Source organism: Myotis davidii, unplaced genomic scaffold, assembly GCF_000327345.1.
Source record: "Myotis davidii unplaced genomic scaffold, ASM32734v1 scaffold204, whole genome shotgun sequence".
Classification (NCBI taxonomy): Eukaryota; Metazoa; Chordata; class Mammalia; order Chiroptera; family Vespertilionidae; genus Myotis; species Myotis davidii.
The window spans coordinates 123593-148700 of NW_006299715.1; the positions used below are offsets into that span (position 1 = coordinate 123593).

The 25108-nt window shown below is 46.1% G+C and overlaps 1 protein-coding gene across 1 annotated transcript in view; it reads right to left on the reverse strand.

The window, feature by feature from the left end:
* CLNK (cytokine dependent hematopoietic cell linker) overlaps positions 1 to 25108 on the reverse strand; it is a 108095-nt gene that overhangs the window by 66601 nt on the left and 16386 nt on the right. The window contains exons 4-7 of the mRNA XM_015571820.1: positions 20460 to 20497; positions 17347 to 17488; positions 15578 to 15684; positions 11775 to 11820 (exon numbers count right to left, since the gene is read on the reverse strand). Of these exons, the coding sequence (XP_015427306.1) occupies positions 11775 to 11820; positions 15578 to 15684; positions 17347 to 17488; positions 20460 to 20497 (333 nt within the window). The remainder of the gene's footprint in view (positions 1 to 11774; positions 11821 to 15577; positions 15685 to 17346; positions 17489 to 20459; positions 20498 to 25108) is intronic.

Sequence of the window (25108 nt, forward strand, 5' to 3'; positions counted from 1 at the left end):
TGTGAACTAATATAAATTCAAAGTAAACATCATTACATAAAAGGGTACGGTCTTTTTTTTTTTTTAGTTTTATTCATTTCAAATGGCCAGATCTCAGCCGCGAGCCATAGTTTGCCCACGGCTGCCCTAGAGGCACTGAAGGCAGATGCACGGGCTCTTTTGGGGTCTTGGAGCTGGGAGAGAAATAAACATGGGCCCGTCACACGTAACCCTGTCACATCATGGCAGCTGCCACGAGGTGACGTTTATCTGCGGGTCAGGGTTCTTCCACAGAGAACCCTTCCCAGGTAGCAAGTGCCTTCCCTCACTACATAGTGTCTCCATGGCCCCTTTTCTGCCCTCACGGCACCCCTTCACTTCACCACACCCCCAGTGATCTCCCTTATGATCATCGGCCCTCAGGTCCCCTCTTCAGGAAGCCTGTCCCCCAATATCACCCTCTTCTGTATTTGTCTGACAGCCTGTTGTCTGCTGGACCAGAGGCTCGTTGAAGCCAGGGAGCAATCATGGCTCCTGAGATCTCTGCTGTGACCGGGTTGGCTGGGGCTCAGATCTCAGACCTGGTGGAGAACCACGGCGCTGACTGAACAGCTGGAGGACTCTCCCATTGTCATTTTTTAGTTTGACAATCTAAGGGAAAAGTTTTTGCATGTTTTAAAAATCTTTGTGGCACACTGGTTGAAAGTCACTGGCTTAGAGAATTGAAATACAACAAACTAAGGGTTAGAAATGAATATCAGAGAGTCCATGAGTAAGAAAACCGGACCACACAGGAAGCAATGTGTCATGTTGTCATATAGCTTTGAAGATAACCTGCCAGAAGCTGGTCCATCCTTGCTGCTTGACACAGTCGCTGCAGGAAAGAAACATCTGCACAGTTTATGTTTCAAGGGACCTGGCGTATATAGCATACTGTTCTTAATATGTTTGCTCCCCTGAGCGCTATGTGTTTTAACCAAGGTCACCTCTCTGAGAAAGGTTGTTTCCCCAGGTAGGGATTTTTCCCTGAAGTTAGGGAGGGGATAAAACCCCTTCACTAAATGCCAGGCGGGTAGTTAATCACTTTAACTAAGAACAATCACCCTTAAGCTACATAATCTATACTCCCTGGAATGGAGATAAGAAACGCCCTAACCTTTGGAATAGAAATTGTCAGGATTAAAATCAACTGGTATAAATACAGATGTAACAAGACAATAAAAGAGAACCAGAACTTGGCTGGAGATCCTGGCTAGAGATCCTGGCTAGGCTGCTGATCAACTGAACGCTGTTTCTGTGTCATTCCTTCATTGCTGACTCTGTCCACACCTTGGGGAACCCCTGGACCTGCTGGGGCTGGACCCCAACAATAACCCAGATAAAATCGAACCAGGCTTTTTTGGGGGTCGGGGGTGCTTGTTTAAGAAAGTGATAATGCCTCGGGTATTTGGGCTAATAAAAGAGGATATGATTGGAGTTGAATTTCTTGAATTTGAATCTTAATTCTGCTACTTACTATGAGCAGAATCATAGCAGGTGGTCAATAAATACTCATGAAGTCAACAAATGGATTGAGAAACGGCTGGGTTTTCACATCGGGAAAAGCGAGGAATGTTACACTTCATGGGAATTCGTAGGGGGAATAAATGATTTAAGAACTTCCAGTCCATGGCTTTTATTGGATACCCACTGTTACTAGGATTATTGTGTAGTGGGCAATTATGTGCTTCCCTGTGAAGTACATAAATGTTCTCAAACTCTGAAGGTTTTTATGTCTATCACACTGGAAGACCCAAATATTTCTTCTAGGTCTTTCCCATCTTGAAATGGAGTAAAGCGGGAACGCGGCTGGCACGATCGCCATCTGGCGGCCACAAGTGCAACTAGCACCCTCTGACCTGGGTCATTATGGGCTCTCCAGTCTGAGACAAGGCAGATCTCCTTTCAGCTGCAAAGTTGACAGCTTCTTGGAGGTAATGTAGTGAGGTGAGCACCGCATGGCTGTGCAATCCGTTGGTCCCAGTCTGACCTCTATCACTTATTGGGGTGAAACCATGAAGAATTGCCGGAAGCCAGTCCATCCTTGCTGCTTGACACAGTCGCTGCAGGGAAGAAACATCTGCACAGCATATGTTTCAAGGGACCTGGCGTATATGGCATACTGTTCTTGCTATGTTTGCTCCCCTTCTTGGCGCTATGTGTTTTAACCAAGTTCACCTCTCCGAGAAATGTTGTTTCCCCAGGTAGGGATTTTCCCCTGAAGTTAGGGAGGGAATAAAACCCCTTAACTAAGTGCCAGGCAGGTAGTTAATCACTTTAACTACGAACAATCACGCTTAAGCTACATAATCTTTACTCCCTGGAATGGAGATAAGAAACGCCCTAACCTTTGAAATAGAAATTGACAGGATTAAAATCAATTGGTATAAATACAGATGTAACAAGACAATAAAACACAGAACTCTGGCTGGAGAACTAGACAGAACTTGGCTGGAGATCCTGGCTAGGCTGCTGATCAACTGAACTCTGTCTCTGTGCCATTCCTTCTTCGCTGACTCTGTCCACACCTTTGGGGGCCCCTGGACCTGCTGGGGTTGGACCCCAACATCTCAATATTAAGAATGTTTCAGCCTCACAGGGGTCTGTGAAGTTAAAGCAAAACCTCCCGTAGAAGAAGATTGTCTCGCCAGAAGTTTTTGTGGTGTGTCCTGAGCAGCTTGTAACAATTTATAAGGCTGGTTGTTTCATTTTCAGGGGTTTTGCAACACAGTCATTAAACACAGCCATTATTAAAAAATCTCCCATATAATAAAAGCCTAATATGCTAAGTGTCTGGTCATCTGGTGACTGGTTGTTCAACCAATCAAAGCATAATATGCTAATGATATGCTAAGGTCACTCAACTGCTCACTATGATGTGCACGGACAACCAGGGGGCAGTCAATTGGTCCACTAGTTGCTATGATGTGCACTGACCACCAGGGGGCAGATGCTCCCACCAGTAGGTTAGCTTGCTACTGGGATCAGGACCATCGGGACTGAGTGAGATGGGCCAGACACGCCCTGGAGCCCTCCTCTGGTCCCTCCATAGGCCTGATAGTGCACTGATGGAGTCCCTCTGCCTGGCCTGAGCCCTCTCGCCATCCAGGACCCCTTGGGGGATGTTGGAGAGCAGGTTTCGCCCAATCCCGCAGGCCACTCCCCTCCGGACAGGCGCCAGTCGCAGGACTCACAGCTGGTTGGGCGGGAGCCCTCGGCAGGCGCAGTGGGGCCTGGATGAGCGGGAGCAGCAGGTAGGAGCTGCAGATAGCTTTGGACTGTGGGTTTTAGCCCAATCCCCGCAGGCCATCCCGAGGGACCCCACCAGTGCATGAATTTGTGCACCAAGGCCTCTAGTAAATTATATAAATGTGCACTGGAGTTACATTCAAGACAAAGGTAACACATGGTCAAAACTCACGACTTCCTCATTCTCCCACTATATTTTATTAGCATCTCTGCTGTTGAAGTTACGACCCTTTATTGTGTCTATGGTGGGAATACCATGAAATGGCATCTCTTCCCCCAGCGCCAGAATGAAGATCCAACTATTTCATGTTGGTAGCTGGAAGTTTGCCATTGTGGGAGTATTTATTTACACCATGAACACCGGCCAATGATATAAATCAGGGTTTGATTTCCTCTTTTGCTGCTTGTCTGGGCTTAAGAAAGTGATGGAGAAAATGCTAATAAAGCAAATTAAATTTAAAATTGTGTTGCATCCATATCCATTGTGAAAAGAGGAAAATCGGGCAACTGAGAGTTCCTGTGGCTTCACATACTGTCAGCACTTGGTGTTGTCAGCATCTGGATTTAGGCCATTGGAATAGGCGTGGAGTGGTATCTCGTTGTTTTAATTTGCATTTCCCTGATGACACAATGTGGGGCCTCTTTTCATACGTTATTTGCCATCTGCACACCTTCTTTGCTAAGGTGTCTGTGAAAATCTTGGATTCATTTTTTAACAGAATTCATGTCTTCTTACTGTTAAGTTTTAAGAGTCCTTTGTATATTTTGGATAGCAGTCCTTTATCAAATGTGTCTTTTCAAACTATTTTCTCCCAGTCTGAGGTTTGTCTACTAATTCTCTTGACATTGCCTTTCACAGACAGTTTTTATTTTAATGAAGTCCAGCTTATCAATCATTTCTTTCATGGATCGTGTCTTTGGGGTTGTATCTAAGAAGTCGTCACCATACCCAAAGTCACCTAGGATTCCTCCTATGTTATCTTCCAGGAGTTTTATAGTTTTGATTTTTCATTTAAGGCTATATCCCCATTTGAGTTAATTTCTGTAAAGGATATAAGGTCTGTGTCTACAATTTTTTTTCATGTGATTACCCATTTGTTCCAAGCACTATTTGTTAAAAAAATATCCTTGATGCATTGTATTGTCTTTGCTTCTTGGTCAAAGATGAGCTCACTATACTTATGTGGGTCTATTTCTGGTCTCTATTCTGTTTCATTGATCTATTTGTTCTTTCACTGTTTTGATTACTACAATTTTACAGCAAGGCTTGAAGTTGAGTAGTGTCAGTTTTCCAACTTCGCCCTTACACATTACTAGTCTTTTCAGAGATCCAGCCTCTAAGCATTTTCCACTGCTTGTGACCTAGTTTTGGTGCTACAACTAATGAGCTGTGTGACTCAATACAAATTGCTTGGCCTCTCTGAGCTTTGGCACCCTTCTCTGTGATTTAAACAGTTGGAAAAGAAGACATATAAGATTCAAGAATTTGTTTCTGGATAGAAGGACAATGGCACAATAGAATGGTCACAAATAGGATCTTTGAAGTCACTCAAGTGGGTTCTGATCTCACTTCTATCACTTAACTGAGTAACTTTGGGCAAGTTATTTAAAGGCTCTGGATTTCTGTTCCTTGGATGGTTAGGATTAAATAAAATAAGACTTGTTTTTAACTTAGCTACCATTCAATTTGTGTTAAACATATGTAATACTCTTTATCTACGAAATATGATCATGAAAACCAACACCTTTAGAAACAGACCATCAGTATAAGTGGAGAAATAGACTCAGGACGAAACACTGGCCTCAGTCATGGGACTGCCATGACTAAGAGTTTCATGATGTATGAAAGGGAACCATGAGGCTTTGGAGTCCTGATGACTGATTGTGGGAGAGTGATACGAAGCAACTTATGATCCAAGTAGTTCAGGTATATTTGACAAGGCCTGTTTGAGAAACCTCTTCACGTGTTGACTTTCAGAAGTGTATTCCAGCAATAAATTGCTGAAACCAGTCTTAGGGTCGAGGGGGGAGGAATTAAGGCAAAGTGAACATGTGGGAAGGACCTACTTGCTTTGACAATGCCTCAAAGAAATCATAAAGTACAATGTTTTAGGATCATGTACTTGAACAGCTTTATGCTGGGGTTAGAGAGGAATGTGGGATAAAAACATCTCCCCAAAACGAGCCAGGGAGCCATCTCTCCTGCTGACGTGGGAAACGGAGGCTGGGCAGTCAGGGTGAGGCGAGGGGCTAGGACTGAAGGGGGTGGGCCTGGGCTGCGGAATGGGTGGCTTTGTGCGCATGAACCACAGCCATGGATTCACACAATCCTAGAGACCCTTGAGCCCACTATATTTCTATGAGGGCTATTAGGGCCCAGTGAGGGAATATGATTTGCCTATGTTTAAAATTGGAGCCAAGCCCTAGCTTGTTTGGCACAGTGGACACAGCGTAGGCCTGCAGACTGAAGGGTCCCGGGTTCAATTCCAGTCAAGGGCACATGCTCGGGTTGTGGGTTCTATCCCCATTGTGGGGTGTACAGGAGGCAGCCTATCAATGATTCCCTATCATCATTGGTGTTTCTAGCTTTCTCTCCCTCTCCCTTCCTCTCTGAAAGAAAACAAAAAATTAGAGCCCAGATGGGGCCAGAAGCATCCCAGGCTACTTGCCTTGCCTTCCGGAGGCGCCCACCTCATGGGACTGTGTGATGGAGGACCCTGGGCTTGTCTCTCGGTGGTCCTAAGACACCGGCAATGCTTATCTAATACCTGATCGAAATGAGCTAGATTTTAGAGTTGATTTAATAAATATTTACTGTGCATCCACTCTGTGCCTGACGTGGTGCTGTGCATGACTGTAGGGACAACAATGTCAATGGTGGTGGTCTCTGGGATCGAGGAGTCTAGCTTATTCCAACATTTACCTAGGTCAGATTTATTCTGTATGCTGAGCACAGCTAGATGGGTCGCGAACAATGAAAATACACCCTGCATATCAGATATTTACATTATGATTCATAACAGTAGCAAAATTACAGTTATGAAGTAGCAAAGAAAATAATTTTATGGTTGGGGGTCACCACAACATGAGGAACTGTATTAAAGTGGCCCGGCATTAGGAAGGTTGAGAACCACTGAGCTAGATAGATGCTCAGCCTACAGAGAGAGACAGGCAGACACCCGAGTGCTGGGTGAATGACAGAGGTAAAGGGGGCGGAAAGAACTCTGGGAATCACTAGCTCACTGTGGGGGTCCACCATGTCCCAGCGACTGTGCTGTGGATTCTGCACCTTTAACACACACCAGCACCTTATGATGTAGTACAGTTTTCTCCATTTTATAGAAACCTAACCTTGGAGAGGGAAGATACTTGTAGATTCCATGTTTGGAAAGCATTACAGCAGGGGTTTGAACCCAAGGCGCCTTGTCCCCAAGTCCAACATTCACACAACCACGTCCAAGCTGCTCCGGGCACCAGAAATAACACTTGACGCCTCCTGAGGTGACCGTCTCACACCTCATCCCAATGCCTCTTGTTCTGCAAAGCCTTCCCTAGTTCCCACAACACGTAACAGGGAACTGGCCAGCCTGGGACAACAAGGGCCAGCTCTGGCACGAAGCAACTTTACACCCAGTGACCTTCTCCCCTGGCCATTATCACAGAGGCCTGCAGCTGCCTGTTTTTCAAAGTCTCCTACTTGTGGCTACTTTCTCTGTCTCTATTGGAAAACATATGTGCTATGCCAAGCAGTTTTCAGGTGCCTTTCCTTTTCTCTGAGCCGCACTGTCTGTGGTGGTGAGTCAGAATACTGCCCTGTCGTCTCAATGATTGGTTTTTAAGGGTTTGTAACGTTCACTCTGAACTGAATATTGTATGAATGCCTCTGTTGCTTTTGAGCTGGGGATTGTGTTTGAAATAAATTTAAATCTGTTATGGATATAATATATAGGACCCTAACTTCTATCCTTTTTGTGATATTTTGTGTTGCTGTGTTCCGCCACTAGACGGCAGCACCCTCTATCAATTCTTGTCTTTGTCCACAAGGTGGATGAGTAGGCTATCGGTTAGGGAACAGGATGGGGACTTTGCAGAGTAAATTTTAGATACTACCACAAACAGTGGAACTCTGCGACCACTGCCATAGTTGACAAAACCCTGGGTTCTGGTCTGGGCCGTGACTACTTGCTTGGTGACCTTGAGCAAGCCACTTCTCCCGCTACACCCCCTGTACAACGTGAGGGAGTTGAACCAGACTAAAGTCAAGGTCATCTCTGATTCTGATTCCTTTGGCATCTCAATCCGTTTGAAAGCCAACCAGTAGAAAGGTCTTTCGATGGCATCAAGTGGAGTTCTATTTTGCTTCTTTTCAACCGAGCTCATGTTTCTGGATTTGCATGTTCAGTCACCTCTGTGTAATTCTCTCTTTCTTTTCTTGGGTAGCTTATTGTATTTTGTCGTAAATTCGTTCCTGTGTAGGGTATGCTTGTCACTTCAAAGGAAATTGGTTTAGAGTTTGTGTTTGGTTTACTAGTACACCCAAGGCAAAGAGAAATTCATGTTAGCCCCTTTTATTCTCAGTGTTAGGAAGCTAAGCCACACTACATTTGAATATTACAGCCCTCCCCATTTGAAAAGGTGATTTCTTCTGAATCTGTGGTTAATGCTAATGGCTCATCACAGAGGAAAAAATCACACTTTGCCTTCAAGTAAAAACTTTTATCCATTTTCAGGAATGAAAATAAAGTCAAGCTTCAGGGAAGATAAGTTCTTAAAATCTGACGGTTTCCAGATAATGTCAGAAGATGATTGTAAGAAAAATGACATGAAATGTACATTTACATAAATCTATAACTGCTCAAAAATATCACCATAAAATCCTGCCATTACCGAACCACCCAGTATGTTTTTTTTGTGAGAATGAATAAATTATCTGAGAATGTGTTTGCATCAAAAACACAGAAGTTTGTAATAAACACATAAATCATCAAAGCATTTTCTAGCAAGAGGCCTGATCTTAAAACCGGGGGCATTCATATCAATTCTGCCCCTTCCAGCTTCCTCCTCCGTGTAGTACCTTCAGGCTCTGAGTGGTAATGTAGAACCATCAATTATGGATGTGTGGGAGGATGTAAAGGAAATAATTCCTCCTGAAGTCTTCCACACCCACTCCCCCACTCCCCACAAGCCTCATCTTCTGTACTCCTGGCTTTCACTGAGGTACTCTCAGTAGTTCTGGCCTCCGTTTAGACTGGGGTCTATTTTTAAAAAAACAATCCTATTTTTGAAGCCATGGTACCCACATTCCAGCCAACATCCCCTATAAAACTAACAGCACTAACTTATCTCTGAAAGGTATGTCCTTGTTGCTCTCCCTGAAGACTTGGTTTGCTTTCTGTGTTATGGGCAATTCATATCCATACAGCAACATGATTCCCTTTTTGCTTAGGCTACCGGGAAGCTCAGAGGCCAATTAATATCTTAACCTTAATAGAATGTAGTAATGTGTGCCTGAGGATCCCGAATTTTATCTTTGTCATATGGGCTACCTAGATTTTTCTACGATTTTTATTTTCATTTTCTTCTATTTTATTAAGCACATTTTTGTTAATGACTCCAATCTCTTTATGAGAAGAGGCAAAGTGTAGATAAAGAAATGAAAGGATAATTGTGATATTGTGATTTATAACAAGAAATATATATTTGGTCTTCGTCCCTGTGTCTGGCCCAGAGCTCCCAAATCCCTTGGAATTTCCTAAGCCCTGAGAACTATAAAGGCGTCTTTTGTTATGTTAATGAGGCAAGTTTTAGGCCACACCTAAGGGTGGGGGTGGGAGCTGTTGCCTGTGGAGCCATTCCTGGACTCAATGGGCTGGAACTTTCAGTCTAACTGGAAGTTGGGAAGGGGAGGGGGCTGGAGATGGGGTACAGTCACCAGTGGCCACTAAGCTAATTACTCTTATGCATGTAATGAAGCTTCTGGTTGGTGAACACCTGGAGATTCAGGGAGCATGGAATCTCCTCACCCTCCCCTCATGCCTTGCCCTGGGCATCTTTTCCATCTGGCTGTTCCTGAGTTATAACCTTTCATACTAAACCAATAATCTAGTGCGTAAAATATTTCTTTGGGTCCTGTGAGGCACTCTAGTCAATTAATCAAACCCCAGGAGGGGATAGTGGAAATCTCCAATCTATGGCCAGTCTGTCGGTCAGAAGCAGGTGACAATTGGGACTGAGACTGGCATCTGCAGTGGAGGGGGCTATGCAGGATGGTGGTCTTGTGGGACTGAGCCCTCCACCTGTGGAACCTCAGGTTACGTAAGTGGGGGTAGATAGAGACAGAATTGAATTGACAATTCTGGTGTCTGAGAAGTAGTTCAGTGGTGTGGGGTAAAAAAGCCCCCAACCACACATTGAAGTTGGGATCAGAACTATTTTAATAGTTAAACATAGATATTGACAGGTAAAATTATGCCCAAAGAAGCTACTGTAATTAAAGAAGTAAAGGTGGATATCTATAGCAAACTGTAAAAAAGAAAAAGAAAGAAGAAAGAGAGAGAGAGAGAGAGAGAGAGAGAGAGAGAGAGAGAGATTGAGAAGTCCTGCTCTTGTCTGGTTTCTCCCCAGGACTCATTTCTCAATGAGCATCTATGAAGGTCCAATTGTATATCAAATGCTCATGGCCTGTTCTGGGATCTCTGCATCTGGTCTTCCTCTGTGTCAAGAAGCATGACAATACTGCCGGCTGGCGTGGCTCAGTGGTTGAGCGTCAACCTATGAACCAGGAGGTCACGGTTCAATTCCCAGTCAGGGCACATGCCTGGGTTGCAGGCTCGATCCTCAGTGTGGGGTGTGCAGGAGGCAGCCAATCAATGATGCTCTCATCATTGATGTTTCTGTCTCTCTCTCCCTCTCCCTTCCTCTCTGAGATCAATACAAATATATATTAAAAAAGAAGCATGGCAATACTTTTTATACTGATGCACCTGGTGTTTCGAAGGAGCAAAATGCATCAGTTAATGGAGAAGAGCTGTCACGAGTGCTGAGTACATTGAAGCTGTTGCCACTTTTAAGGACTGAGGAGGATTGATATGAAAGCCCCCACTTTCGGGGGATTAGGAATGGGGTAGGAGGAAGAAGGGGATCTGGGAGGCTATGCAGGATGGAGACAGAGATGTACCAGGAGTAACTATTGTTTCCACCATTGCAGCATTCTTCTTGCCTCCACTAATGCGACAGAATTAAATAGTCATACAAACGCTGTTCCCTTTATGTTTTAATGACTCAGCTGGGTTAGGTGACTCACTTAAGGACACACCGCCAGGGAGTGGCAGCGCTTGGGTTTTGGCTACTCTCATTGTTCCTTCCACCATGTTTCCTGGTGCTGAGGTCATCTCTTTGCTCTTCCAGGTCCACCCTCCACCTTCTCCACCCCACTCTCTGCCCTGGGACCAACTAGAATGGGCCACTTATGGGCTGTCCTGTGCTCTGCTTTTTGGTGGGCTCAGCCTTGGGGAAGCCCCAGGAGACAAGAGGGAGGCCAGGCATGTGTTTCCTTTGCTTCCACCTTGTGCGGTCCACTGGGCTGGTAGTGTCCCTCAACCAGTGGTCACTGTTCCTCTGAAGGCACGGTGCCCCTTCTGGTCTCCAGCCACTGTCCCCTCATTGCTCTGGGCCCAGGGGGTGGTGACAGTGGCCACTGCTTTAGCCCCAGTTCCGGCACCATCCCTCGTCCTTCCCCTATACCCACACCCCTCAGCAAACTGCTCTGTAGTAAATAAACTACCTTAAATTACCCTAACTTGGGTGTGCTGTTTCCTGTTAGGACCCTAACCTTCCCATTAAAGAAAGTGTGGGTTAGTAATATGTTGTAGAACATAGCAGTAGACACATAAAAGGTGAGTTTGATATGTTTCAGTTATTGGGAAATAAATCATGGGATTGTCATCTTTTCCGATTGGGCATTGTGAGAGAGGATGGGGACACAGGGGAAAATAATGAGAAATTATGGTGGATACGATCCTATTACATTTGTCCTCTATTTGTGCTTCGAGCACCACTGACATTGATTAGTTCCCTTCTGCCTCTTACTTGTATCTTCACCCCCACTTACGTAAATTGAGCTGCTTTGCTTAAAGCTTTAATATCTGTTTTCATATTAATTAATCAACATTTTAAAATTCGATTTCTAGCTTGTGATTTTATGGGGGGGTATGCTTAGAAAAACAACTTAGAGGTTAAATGCAATCCTTACGTTTTAAAACAATTTCTTTCTGAAATTGCACAACACAGAATATGAGTTTTCACAATCGATTACTTCATCAATAAAAGAAGGTGATAAAAAGGCATACGATGTATGAGAATCTTTGAAAAAGTAGGTATTTCATGAAGAATGAAAGTTCAATAGATCTCCCTGATTTAAGAAAACCCGTGACCACAGACAAAAATGCAAGAAGATTTTGGAAGCAAAGAACTATACTTCTCTGTCAAACATTGTGACTTGACTTTACCTTTAGCATGTTGGCTTCTGATGTCCTTGGTAGTGGCTTTGTCCACCTGTAGAAGACAATGGGGCACCATTATCTCTTACACTGTGACTATGATACCATATGTCCTACTAATCATGTCTATGATAACATATAATGTCCTATTACTCTGTCTGGTTAGAGTCCAAAGGATAAAGGCATAGGTCTCTGGACTCATTGTTCTTAGAGATCACCACATGTGTATGGTTGGCAGGCAGTCAACACATGTCAGTATTTGTCCCCCGTGCCAGTGAAGAGTGGCCTTGGGTGGTATTTGTCATAAAAATACTTGGGTTTGAGATCCAAGCCTGTCTCTGATTGCTGTGAACCTTTGGAAAGGCATTCAGCATGTTATGAGCCTTAGATTTTTCATTTTTATAATAGGGACAATGCTTAGTCAATTCACGTCATTGAGCTGTTATGAAGACCAACATGCAGGATCAAGGACACTGGAAGCAATTGAGCAGGGAGATCACCATGTGGCCTCTCTTGGCTGCCTGGGTTGGGCTTTCACCTCCATCATGTGCTAGCTATGAGACATGGCAAGTCACTGAACCTTCTGTGCCTCAGTTTCCTCATCTGTGAAATGGAGGCAACGAAAGTACTGATATCTCCAGAGAGAGAGAGGATTACATGTGACACATCACGCAAAGTGCCTAGAGAAGGGAGTGGGTTGGCACCATGAAAGCATAATAATTGTTAGTTGTCATTATTAATATTATGAAAGACATTAATGAACTACTAAGGGCTGTACAATTGCTAGACCTGAGAGTGAAGAAGATGATGAATGTATCATAATAATGCCCAGTGCCTTTGAAAGCCTTTAAGTCTGGTCAATATTGGTGTCTATGATGGTTAGTTTTATGCTGACTTGCAGGGCCCCAGATATTTGATTAGCTATTACTTCTGGGTGTGTCTGTGAGGCTGTTGGCAGAGGAGATGAGCTTTTGAATAAAATCAGTGGACTGAATAAGGTAGAGGGCCCTTCCCGGTGTAGGTGGGCCTCAGCCAATCTAGGGGCTGCATGGAATTAAGAGGCAGAGGAAAGGATAATTTGATCTCTGCCTGACTGTTTGAGCTGGGACACTGGTTTCCTCCTGCCCTCAACTGGGATTGACACCATGGACTGTCTCGGTTCTCAGGCCTTTGGACTCAGACGGCAACTTCCACCACTGGCTGTCCTGGGTCTCAGCTTGCAGATGGCAGAGCTTGGAGTTAGCCTCCATAGCCGCTATTTTATTTAGATGTATATGTGTATATGTCTCTCTCTCTGTCTCTCTCCTATGTTTCTAGACAACCCTGACTAACACAGGGTCTTAGTGTTCCTCTTTATTGGCATCAAGTTGGGGTGGCCAAGGTGGATGGGTAGGAGGGGTCATTGGTCCCCTGTTACCTCTTATCTTGGATGTTCAGCGTCCACCTCTGCCCTCTGTGGAATATTGAACTGCCATATTTATGCTTGAAAAGGGCGTGGCTCTTCAGCTGGTCTGCCTAGTGGGGAGTTGAGCATGGTTTGGGTTTTGTTGTTGCTATGGCTTCTTTCATTGTACCATCAGCTTCTAATTCCTCCAAGGTTACCCTGTGGAGCCTGGGGTGCTGGAGGCTTATTTCAATGTTCTCCTTGCACCCTTAGCTTGCAGCCTTCCCTGTGTTCTGTATGTATTAGCCTAACAGTCATGAGATCTTGAACTGAGCTATAAAGCTTCAGAGAGGGTAACTGGCCCAAACCGACAGAACTCATAAAAGTCGGAGCTGTTAACATAGGGATTATAATGCTCATCTTGAAAAGTTATTTTGAGGATTAAATGTCATTATTCACTTCAACCTCTACTCAGAAAGACCTTCCATAACTCTCCATACTTATCTTTAATTATTTTTATTTCTTAAAATATATTTTTATTGCTTTCAGAGAGGAATGGAGAGGGAGAGAAAGATAGAAACATTAATGATGAGTCACTGATCAGCTGCCTCCTGCACACCCCACACTGGGGACTGAGCCTGCAACACAGGCATATGCCCTGACAGGGAATTAAATACTGACCTCCTGGTTCATAGGTCGATGCTCAACCACTGAGCAACACCAGCTGGGCTTTAATTATTTTTTTTTAAAGCACTTATCACTTGCCATATTGTTTGACGGTCTAATGCTTATTCATTTATAAATGGTCCCCTCCACTAGCATGTAAGTTTCATGAGCACAGGTACTCGCATACCAGAGCCTATAATTGTGTCTGGTATGTGGCAGGCACTCAACACATATTTCTTGAGTGAATTTGTTGAGTGAATGATTAAAGTGTTGAGCATGGTGCCTGTGTGAAGAGGAAGTGTTCAGTATTTCACCCCTCATCTTGCTCTCCCAGTCTGCCCTGGGTGTGTTCTATGTAAATGACGTTGGTAAAATTTGTGATTTCCTTTTCTTGTCAATATTAACAGGAGCCCTCAAATGAAATAGATGAACAATGTGAAAAAATAATGCACAAGGAAGAATGTGCTATATTCAAAAGCATGTTCACATTCATCAATAAATGTGACACAATTGAAAAAAAAAAGAACAGTGAAATTACTTAAAGAAAATTTAAAGTAATAGCCGGTCTTGGTTCTATGAGGTGGCTGTTCCCATATAGAGCTGCTGGGTGGGTAAATTAAATATGTTTTGAGATAAGAAATTTCACAATAGGTACCAAAAGCTTTTAAAATGTTTTCCCTCCATCGTTAAGGAAAATAATTAACAATTCCATAATGGGGTATTATCTATAAGGATTATGCTAATTAATGTTCATCACATGGACAAACCTATATAATAAAAGCCTAATATGCTAAGTGTCCAACTGACCTACTGTTCTGCCAGTTGCTATGACACACACTGACCACCAGGGGGCAGATGCTCTGACTGGTAGGTTAGATGGTTCCGGGGTCTGGCTGATTGGGACTGGGCTAGATGGGCTGGACACACCCTGGAGCCCTCCAACGGCCCCTCCCTGGCCAGCTAGCCCTGATTGGCCCTGATCGAGACTGGTTAAGACAGAATGGGCCAGACATGCCCTGGAGCCCTCCCGAGGTCCTTCCCCAGGCCTGATCGTGCACCAGGGGAGTCCCTTGGCCTGGTCTGTGTCCTTTCATAATCCGGGACCCCCCGGGGGAATGTCGGAGAGCTGGTTTCGGCTCGGTCCCCGCAGGCCAGAATACAAGGTGAAAAGAAGGAAATCCGGTGTATACAACAAGAACTCCCTTGCATAAAATGTTTGCATAGAAAATATTGATAGGAAATACACTCAGACATTAGGACTGAGAGCCCTGCAGCCCCAGGGGTGATTAATTTGTATTTTATGATTTAAGAAAATGAAACATTAGCAAAAGTGTTATTAAAAATAATGTTCTAAATATGTGTTTAGAGCATTTGCATTTACAAAATATTTTCATAAGATTAACTTTATAGTTTCTAAACAGCCTTTGAAGTAAGCATGGCAGGGATTTTTATTTCTGTTTTGGGCCAAGAATCTGGGCCAAATGGCATGTTATTACCCAAATGATCCTAGTTCAAATTCTGCTCCTGGAGAAAGGGGTGAACTTTGGAGAATGCATGTGGAAGCCTGATGCCTGGCTCACAGAACATCCTCAGCAAATGTCGTCTCTCCTCCCTCCCACGGGACCGCGGTCCCGCCAGTCATAGGAGCCTGACTGGCTTATTCCTCACAAGATGCCTTGGGAATGAGGGATGAGCTCCTAGCTGCTAGGAAGTGCCCCACACGGGTTTGGTTCACGTGGTCACACAGTTGACCTATACTCACTTCTTCCAGCCTCATCTGTGTGGTCCAAGCTTGCCTCTCGACAGGGATAGGAATCTTGGCACCTAAGGAAAGGGGAGTGTCCATCATCCCCTTGAAATAGCGTGTATCTGTGAAAAGAGTAAAAATTACTCATCCGTGCCATGCACTCGGCACAATTTATAAAACTTTTGCACATCTGCAAACTCATGGAGTCACCAGAACAAAAGTGTGAGGCCAGCAATTGCACTCGCACTTCACAGACGAAGCAGACGGAGGCAGGAAGAGGAGAGGTTCCGCTGCTTGGTCCATACACAGAAACGCCGGAGTCTGGGCTAGACTACCCTCATTCTCACCCCCTGGGAATTCTTCTCATCCTTTCAGGCCTGGGCTGTGTCACACCCTTTGAAGATCTTTCTAGATCCCACGCTCTCCTTCTATTTTATACACTTAACATATTCTATCAGGTTTATCTGTTGATCTTTCTGTTTCTGCCACTAGAATGTGATCTTCCTGAGGACATGGATTATGCTTTGTTTATCTTTTTTTTAAAAAATGTATTTTATTGATTTTCTTACAGAGAGGAAGGGAGAGGGATAGAGAGTTAGAAACATTGATGAGAGAGAAACATCGATCAGCTGCCTCCTGCACACCCCCCACCAGGGATATGCCTGCCAATCAAGGTACATGCCCTTGACTGGAATCGAACCTGGGACCCTTCAGTCCCTAGGCCAACGCTCTATCCACTGAGCCAAACTGGTCAGGGTGCTTTGTTTATCTTTGTGCCCCTTGGTCAGTCCCAACATGGTAACTGGCACACAGTAGGTACTCAGTAAATACCTGTTGAGAGAGTGAACCAAGGAATAGCATCCTTATTTACAAGGTGACTCTCTTCAAAAGAACTTCCCATAGAATCCTTTCAGTGGGTCGGACCCTCGGACATCCCAACCCATCCTCGTTCCCTCCCAGAAGTGTGCCACATTGAAGGTTCGGCGAACTCACTGGAGCTGCCCGGTGTGCCCGGTTAGAGAGAGGCAACGTGGGTGTGAGGTTAGGTCTTCCTCACTCCGAGGAAGGTGGGCTTCTCTGCCATGCTCAGGTGCTGCTCCTCTGCGGGCTACCTGCCAAATGGGTCCGCCCAGTGAAAATTCTTCCTGTCACTCTCTGCCCTTCTATGCAGGCATCTCTGGCTGCCTGCCCCTTGCCATGCTCCCAGTGGCTCCAGGGCTCCTGGCTATGATGATAAAAGCCAGTAGTTACAGCCCAGCCAGCAGGGCTCAATGGTTGAACATTAATCTATGAATCAGGTGGTCACTGGTTTGATTCTCAGTCAGGGCATGTGCCTAGTTTGCAGGCTTGATCCCCAGTGGGTGGCGTGCAGAAGGCAGCCAATCGATGATTCTCTCTTATCATTGATGATTCTATTACTCTCTCTCCCTCTCCCTTCCTCTCTGAAATATATATTTTAATATATATATATATTAAAACAACAACAGCAACAACAACAAAAACCACCAGTAGTTACAGAGCCCTGGTTCTGCCAAGTCCTCTCGTGGGAACTCCACATACATCCTACGTGGCATCTTCTGCAGAACTCTCTGGAACAAGTTCCATGATGATGGCCCCACTTTCAAACAGGGAAGAAGACTTTGAGAGACTTGCTCAAGGTCCCACCTCTAGGAGGCCACGCAGGCAGGATTTGAACCCGCGGTTACTCAGTGCAGAGCCCACGGCTTTAACTTCTGTGGGATATCGCAGCACGTGCATTTTCAGATTTCAGACCTGACTGTTACCTGCATATTCAGATTCCTTGATAGGCCGGGCGGGTAAAATTTTCATCCACTGCCAACCCTCTTCCACGTGAACATTGGGGTCTTCATAGTCGTCATCCTCGGGGCCCTCTGCTCCATCGTGGACTGCGGGGAAGTTCCTTTCCTGAGCAGGAGGAGACATTCGAGTGAGTTAAGGGAAGGCACAATGTTGATAAAGATGACAGGCTGCAGGGCTGGGGAGGGGTGAGGGATAGGTTCTCTGAGGTGGGGGCTGAGAGTCTGGGCTCTGGGGCAGGGGAATTCTAGTGCAGGCAGCATTCTGATGATGTCCCCCAATACTCCCATGCGTGTTATTCAATCAAATAAATATCCTCACGGCAGCACTGCAGATGTGATTAAGATGACACATGGGCTCTAGCGGGCTTGGCTCAGTGGATAGAGCGTCGGGCTGTGGAGCGAAGGGTCCCAGGTTCGATTCTGGTCAAGGGCACATACCTCCGTTGGGTTGCAGGCTCCTCCCTGGCCCGAGCCCAGGTCAGAGCACATGCAGGAGGCAACTAATTGATGTGTTTCTCTCACATTGATGTTTCTCTCTGTCTTTCCCTTTCTGTCCCACTCTCTCTAAAAAATCAATGGAAAAATATCCTCAAATGAGGATCCAAAAAAAAAAAAAAAAAGATGAGTAATGGGCTGTCTTTGAAATAGAGAAATCGTCTTGGGTTACCTAAGCCCCTAAATGCAGAAAGGAGATCTATTTTCAGAGGCCATGATCTTATATGCAGGCAAGCCCAAGGAACCCACTAAAAATTATTAGAATATACAATTTAGTAAGGGGGCAAGTTACAGAACTGTTGCACAAATTTCAGTTGCATTTCTAGACACTGGTAATGAGCTCCCAGTCGGAACCCCAGGAATGGCAGGAATGGGTACCAGTCCCCAATCCTGGAGGCACCATCATAGGAATCCTGGGATGTGCACCGTGTGTCGGGACCTGGAGGAAAACTCCTCTCCGCGACCTTCTGTGCAACACACAGTGCCGCCAAGTGATCCCTTCTCCTTTCTGGGCCTTGGAATGCTCCACTTGGTCTCATTGATAGAAATGACTTTTGTCTTTACTTGGGCCCGAGAGAGAATCCAAGGGCCACACTGGTCAGTCGTGCTGCAGCTTGGAGAGGTCTGAGGAGTGTCGTGTGATGCCAGGAGCTCAGGAGGACAAGATGGGGTCATCTCCAGATGAAACGGGAAGGTGGCCTGCGAGCCCGAGTCACTCTGTCTACTGTCTCCTTTGAGCACCTGACTGGGGATTTGGGTGGCTTCAGGTCACACTGTTGGGCTGGGAGGGGGCTGGCAGCTGGGAGAGGCTGTGACACACACTAGAAAAATCTTTGCCGTCTTAAAGTTTCTCCTAAGATGCCAAATGGCCATGGCCAGGAGTAACAGGCCCAGTCACCGGAGATTTTTATGCATATTCCCTGATTTGGCCTTCGAAATTAAGAACGTTTGCCCGGCTGGGATGGCTCACTGGTTGAGCATCGAGCCATGCATGAACCAGGAGGTCAGGGTTCCTCCCTGCCTCAGACACGCCATCTGTACATTGGAGACGTCTAAGCCTGCCCTATTTGGTTATATCCAGCTGAGCACAGGGCATGGAAAGGTTCCACTTTGGCACCTGCCCACGACACGCTAGGTTTCTTCCCTCCCGTGGATGTGCTGAGTGTAAGTATAGCAGAGCGCCAGGGGGAAGCAGGCTTGCCAGAGGTTTCACAGGCGACCTGGTGAAGGGGAAAGGTGAGCCAGCTGTTCTCAGGAACTGCACACGGAAGTGAGGTCTGGGCTGGAGCACAGGCATGCGGCTCCTCTGGGGACTTGACAGATGAGCATTTACGCAAGGGCGCCATTTACACTACATACTGTGTGGCCAACACCAAGACACCCACAGAGAGCAGCTGCTCGGGGCGAGTCCTGGACCTGCTGGGAGAGCTGGGGAGGTGAGAGCGGAGTCCATCTCTGACCAGTTGCCTTGCTGGATCATGGGGGCAGGGCATGTGGGGACATGGGGTGGATGGGTGAGTGGGGTAGTAGCCACCACCCCCTCCCCCTGTCTGGGGAGAATCTGCACTTAGACCCTGAGAGTCTTGCCCACAGAACTGGATAGAAATAGTCTGGTTTATATCTTTCTGGGAAGGGAGACAGAGTTTTGTTTTAATTATAAGAAGTTATATCTATTTTACCTATTAACCTATTTATTATCTACTGTCCCATCTCAGAGGTAAATCCTTTGTGACTGGCTGGTTGTGTGTATGTCCTGGAGTGAAGTTCCATAACTTTAATTGGATTAAAAAAGTTTTTAAACAGGAAAGTACCAATGATTTTATAGGCAGATTCTATCTATCTATCTATCTATCTATCTATCCATCCAATCTATTCCATCTGTCATAATACAGATATGGTGGTTGGAACTATTTAAATCATATACATATACAATTTAACAATAGAATTACTTATAAATATTAGCTATCTGAGTTATGTTATAAATTTTCTCTAGTCATTAGAATTCTTTTCAAATATTATTAATGGCTTCATACTGGGAATATAATATATTTCACTATGCTTATATTACTGAATACTTAGCATGATTCTAGGGTGCTGCCATTTAAGATATATCATTATAAAACATAAAGGAGTGTGTTTAAATATTAATCCAAATTTTGGCTTCGTTTCTTAGTTTAAATTCCCAACCATAGGATTATTGGGCCAAAGGAAATGAACACTTTTCTGTTGCCTGGTTACTATTATGAAATTGCTTTCCAGAATGTTCGTTCCACTTGAACATTTCGCCACGAGTGGGAGGAAGTGCCTTCCTCATCACACACTTGCCAGCACTGCGTGTTGGTATTTCCAACTCATCCAATCTTCGCAGTGGCCATGTAAATTACTTTTCACCTCACTTTCATAGCTGAGAAATTGGCATACAGTTTTATACCCAACAATGGAAATACAATTTTCCCTGCCAATAAATTACACATTTAAAATGTTTTTCTCTTTGTTTTTAATCTACCATGCACCTTGAAAAAAACCAGTTATTTTGTAAATATCAAAGACAGAGAAAGAGGAGAGGGGAGTGGCTGACTTACGCAGTCCAAGGAAGGCTCGGGGATGGGCTGGAGCCGGCCTGCCAACAAAAACAGACCCAAGGTTAATGCGCCTGGGTTTTCTCCAGAAATCCTGTGCTTATTTCAATTAATTTTTCTGGATGGTAATTGCTCCCAATGAAGTGCATGTTTCTGTCCTTCTCACTCTTTTTGCTGCTCTTGCAAAACAGGGGCGATGGAAAGGAAGGGAAGGACTCAAATCCGAACCAAGAAGCCTCAGTTTCCATGGCAGGTTAATAAACTCGGGGAAAGAGGCAGACACCCTCTCCCACCCCTATCAAGTGCCCCCCAAACCATGACTCAGCTCACGGGGAGGCTGGTTTCCTCTTCCCTCCCCACTGAGGGCACACGTTACTTTTGCACTTATCTGTCCATAACTCTGTCTCCTTAAACAGACTGTACCCCAGTATTCTGAGGGTGGGTCATATGTATTCATTCATCTATCTCCAGTTCCAGGCATAAGGCTCAATATGACCAGGTGACTTAAAAAAAATGATTTCAGAGAGAGGAAGAGAGAGGGAGAGAGGGATAGAAACATCAATGATGAGAGAGAATCATTGATTGGCTGCCTCCTGCATGTCCCTTACTGAGGACTGGGCCCGAACTCCGGGCACATGCCCTGACCAGGAATTGAACCGTGACCTCCTGGTTCATGGGGCGCTGCTCAACCACTGAGCCACACTGGCCAGGGGACCAGGTGAGTTCTGGATAGGCGTTTGTTGAATGAATATTGTTCAGTGAAAGCTTCTCAGCACGCTACTCCCTCACCTGGGCTTGTGTTGTGAAGGTTGCCTGCAGGTCATCTAGGGTGCTCAGTGTTCTATGGCTGACCTTTTACCCTCAGACTATGCAAAAACACCCAAGGACGGTCACATGGCCTGTAGGTGTTTTTTCTTTTCTTCCTCCTAGACTTAATTTTCCTAAATTGCACTCCGGTGTCACGCTGTTAGTCTGCATGAGGAACATTATATGCAGGAAATGTTCTTATCACATTCTCTTATATTAGCACATACGTGAGAAGTTCCCAGCAGGCCTCCACACCAGAAGCTGTGTGCTTCTTAGCAATTGGTTTGCTTTGATTTAATGGAAAACACCAATCCCAGGAGAGATTATATTTCCCTCCTCCTTGACTGTTGAGAACCTCAGGGCAAATGTCTGGCTGTGTCCAGGGAGTGTGGTCTGACATGTATTTCTGCCTCTGGGTCTGACTTCATCATTTTTTAAAACGTTGTTCTTTTACCCTGAGTTCTCTTGCTATCCCAAAACACAGAAATCATAGCCGTGCATGTGTCCCCAGTCCCCAGTCTTCTGTGGGGTGGGATGTGTAAATTAATGAAAGTTTGGCTGGGTGGAAACACAGCTCTCTGGAAGTTGCCTAGGACCTGTGCGTGGAGGGGATGGGGGGTTGTTAATTAGTCAAAGCTAATCTCCAGGGGATCTGAGATAGGAGGGGCTGAATCCTGCCTGCCACCAGTGCCAGCGCCCCCTGGTGGTGGGACTAGCAGCTGTCACCACCCTGAGGCACTAATAATACCTTCGGTGCTGGCAGGATTACACCCCCTGGAAGAGAAACCCACAGGTTTCTCAGGCCCTTCCAGTAGCAATCTGTACTGTCTCATGAGTGGAGACAGGCTGGTCTGCTGGCCACTCCACTCTCTGGTTCCTGCCTCTGGGCCTGGCCAGAGACAGAGGACCCCAAAGTCCTGAGGAACAATAGATGCCACTGGGCAAAAGGAGAGCCTTTGGAAAAAGACCTCCTTTGATCCACATTGGATTGTGATGTGGGCGAGAATGAAGCCTCTATTTTATTCAAACGACTAACGTTTGTAGTTTTTGCATGATAGATGGTCGCCTGCCCTGGTTAATCTGGTCTTTTCAGTTTCTCTAAAGGAACAAAGCAAACCAATAAATGTGTCATCACCGACCAGCGCCTCCTCCCCCAGGCAGCGGTGAGATTTCAGGCTCCCGATCACCCCTATGCATCGTTGAGCTCACGATAAATGAACAGTGGGCTGTGAGGGGTTGTGAGGGGTGCAGTGGATACACCCTAGAACTGGGAAGCAGAGGCGAAACTTCAGCCACCACCTGACCTCCTTCCTCGCTGAGTGAGCTGGAGCTTGAGCCTTCCTCTTGCCGGGCCCCAGGTCCCCATCGAATGGACACCCCCAAGTGCTCCCCAGTCTCTGAGCCTCCCTGGAGCTGAAGGACAGGTTGGCGCCTCAGAGAGCACCGTTTTCTAACAAGATGAATGGAGCTGCTTCCCACATCGCCGTCCTGGAAGAGTTATGCTCAGCTTCTGTCTGAGGAGGCCCATTCATCACCTGCCGACGCCACGCGGCTCTTCTGCGCGCCCCGGGGGAAGCGTCTCTCCACAAAAGGCAGCGCCCGCTTGGACGTTATTGTTAAGAGGGACATGAAGATGAATGTGTGTCCGGTAGAAGCGCAGGGCTTTCCTGACTGACGGGCAGAGAGCAATTAGCCCTGGACTTGGACACCATCTTCTCACGCCCACGGAGGGATGACAAAGGCGTATGGCCAATGCCCATCAAATTAGGAGGTCCCCTGACCATTTTCATCTCGGTGTTTAAAAAAAGAAGAAAATAAGGAAAACTGGGTCCCCAGCATGAACTGACTGCTTGCAGCCACGCTCCCTCACTGACACACACACTGCGGTTGGAGAATTCCCGGCTTGGAAGCTCCAGCTCCCTTCCGTGGGAGATGCCATGAAGATGGACCCTCTCAGACTCTTTGTACTTGTAAACGCTCCTGTGAACTTGAGCACCTGGAGGCGCAAGACTGGCGCCTGTCTATGCCCCATTCACTACCCTTGTAGGGACAGGGGAGCTGGCCAGGCCCCAAGTGCTGTTGCCATGGTTATACTTGGAAAAAATTCCCCAAGCAGAACCAACTTTCATTTTTATTTCTTCACAAGATTTCAGAGGGAGGCGATGGGGAGAGGAAAGGGGGAGGGTCCAGGTTGCCCCCAACTCCAGACACTACCAGCAGGACCTACTCGAATAGGTGATGGAAAGCAAGAGGCCGGTGATCCAATCCATCACTGAGTACTTCGTCGCAGAGACAACCTATGCCAGCCACCCATCCCCCTTCCCCTTTCTTCTCAGCACTAGAACCCCGAGGTCAGCTGGGCACATGGCCGCCTAGAGTAAGTACTCATGACACATCCGAATTATTCCTGTAGCTGTACGTGGCCATGGGCCCAGCTTTTGGTTGATGGAAGAGGTGGAAAGTCAACTCGCAATTTCCAGGGAAGAGAAAATGTTGCTTGCTGTTTCTGCCTTCTTTTCCTCCCCTCTGTCTCTCCTGCTGTCCGGGTCACAGGTATCACTACTTTAGGCGATGGGACAAAATCCCATCTGAGGACACTGGAAGGGAGGGACGGGGACAGGAGAAGCAGGAGCTGTGAGGACCTCGAGGAGCGGAACCACCCCAGACCTGGACTGCTTACCTCTAGACCTGACTCACATAAGAAAACAATAAATACCCATCATGTTGAAGTCTCATGGTTTCCTGTTTTTTAAACATATTTATTTTATTGATTTTTTTACAGAGAGGAAGGGAGAGAGATAGAGAGTTAGAAACATCAATGAGAGAGAAACATCGATCAGCTGCCTCCTGCACACCCTCTACTGGGGATGTGGCCGCCACCAAGGTACATGCCCTTGACTGGAATCGAATCTGGGACCCTCCTGTCCACAGGCTGACGCTCTATCCACTGAGCCAAACCAGTCAGGGCTCATGGTTTCCTTTTTAAAGCATCACTCAGCCTTTCATGTTGTACCAACTCTGCAGTTCACCAGTAACGTAGCAGGGCCTCTGATCACAGGCACGAGCAGGGCAGCTGAGTGAGAAGCTCCTGGTTCCGATCCTGGCCGTGGCCCTTTGTGGCTGTGAGAGCTTGGGCATGTGTATGAGCCTCAGTCAACTGATACTAACTTGTAGAATGGGAATCATAGTCTCGACCCCCAACAGCTGTGGGGAAGTTTAGAAATGGACCTCCCTGGCTCAGTGCCTTTCTAAGGAACGGCTGTGTTCTGTGTTCCACGTCTGTCCAAGGTCACGTTCATGACCAAATCTTTTTCACTTAACCCAGATCCTTACCACTCTCAGCTCTCAGATCTGTGGTAGGAAACTATCTGTGATTTAATGCTCCTTTTAAAACAAAACACGCCTTTTTCAACATTCAACTTCGTTACCACACACCTGTTGCTTCCTCACATGGGCTCTTCCAGCTGGGGGTCCCCTTCCAGCTGTGCGGCTCGGAGAGTCGGGGACTGTCACCATCTTGTTGACCCTCTCATTTTAAAGATGAAAAGAACTGAGGCCAAATGTACGATGATGGGTCGGGGCTCTCCTCTCCAGATTTCTGGGTTCTCCTCTCTCACTCTCCTGGGCTCTGTTTCCCTAACCCGTGCACTGAGCATAATAGAATCCCCTCCCTACAGCTGACTGACACCTGTGCATCAAACGTGCCCACACTAGGGACCTGACTCCACAGATGTTAGCTTCTTTCCATTTCCTCTCACTTTCAGATCCTAGGACCTGCTGATGTCCTGAGAGAACCAGCACTCAAATTCCGGGCTCCAGACTCACACAGCCTTGGGTTCTTCCCT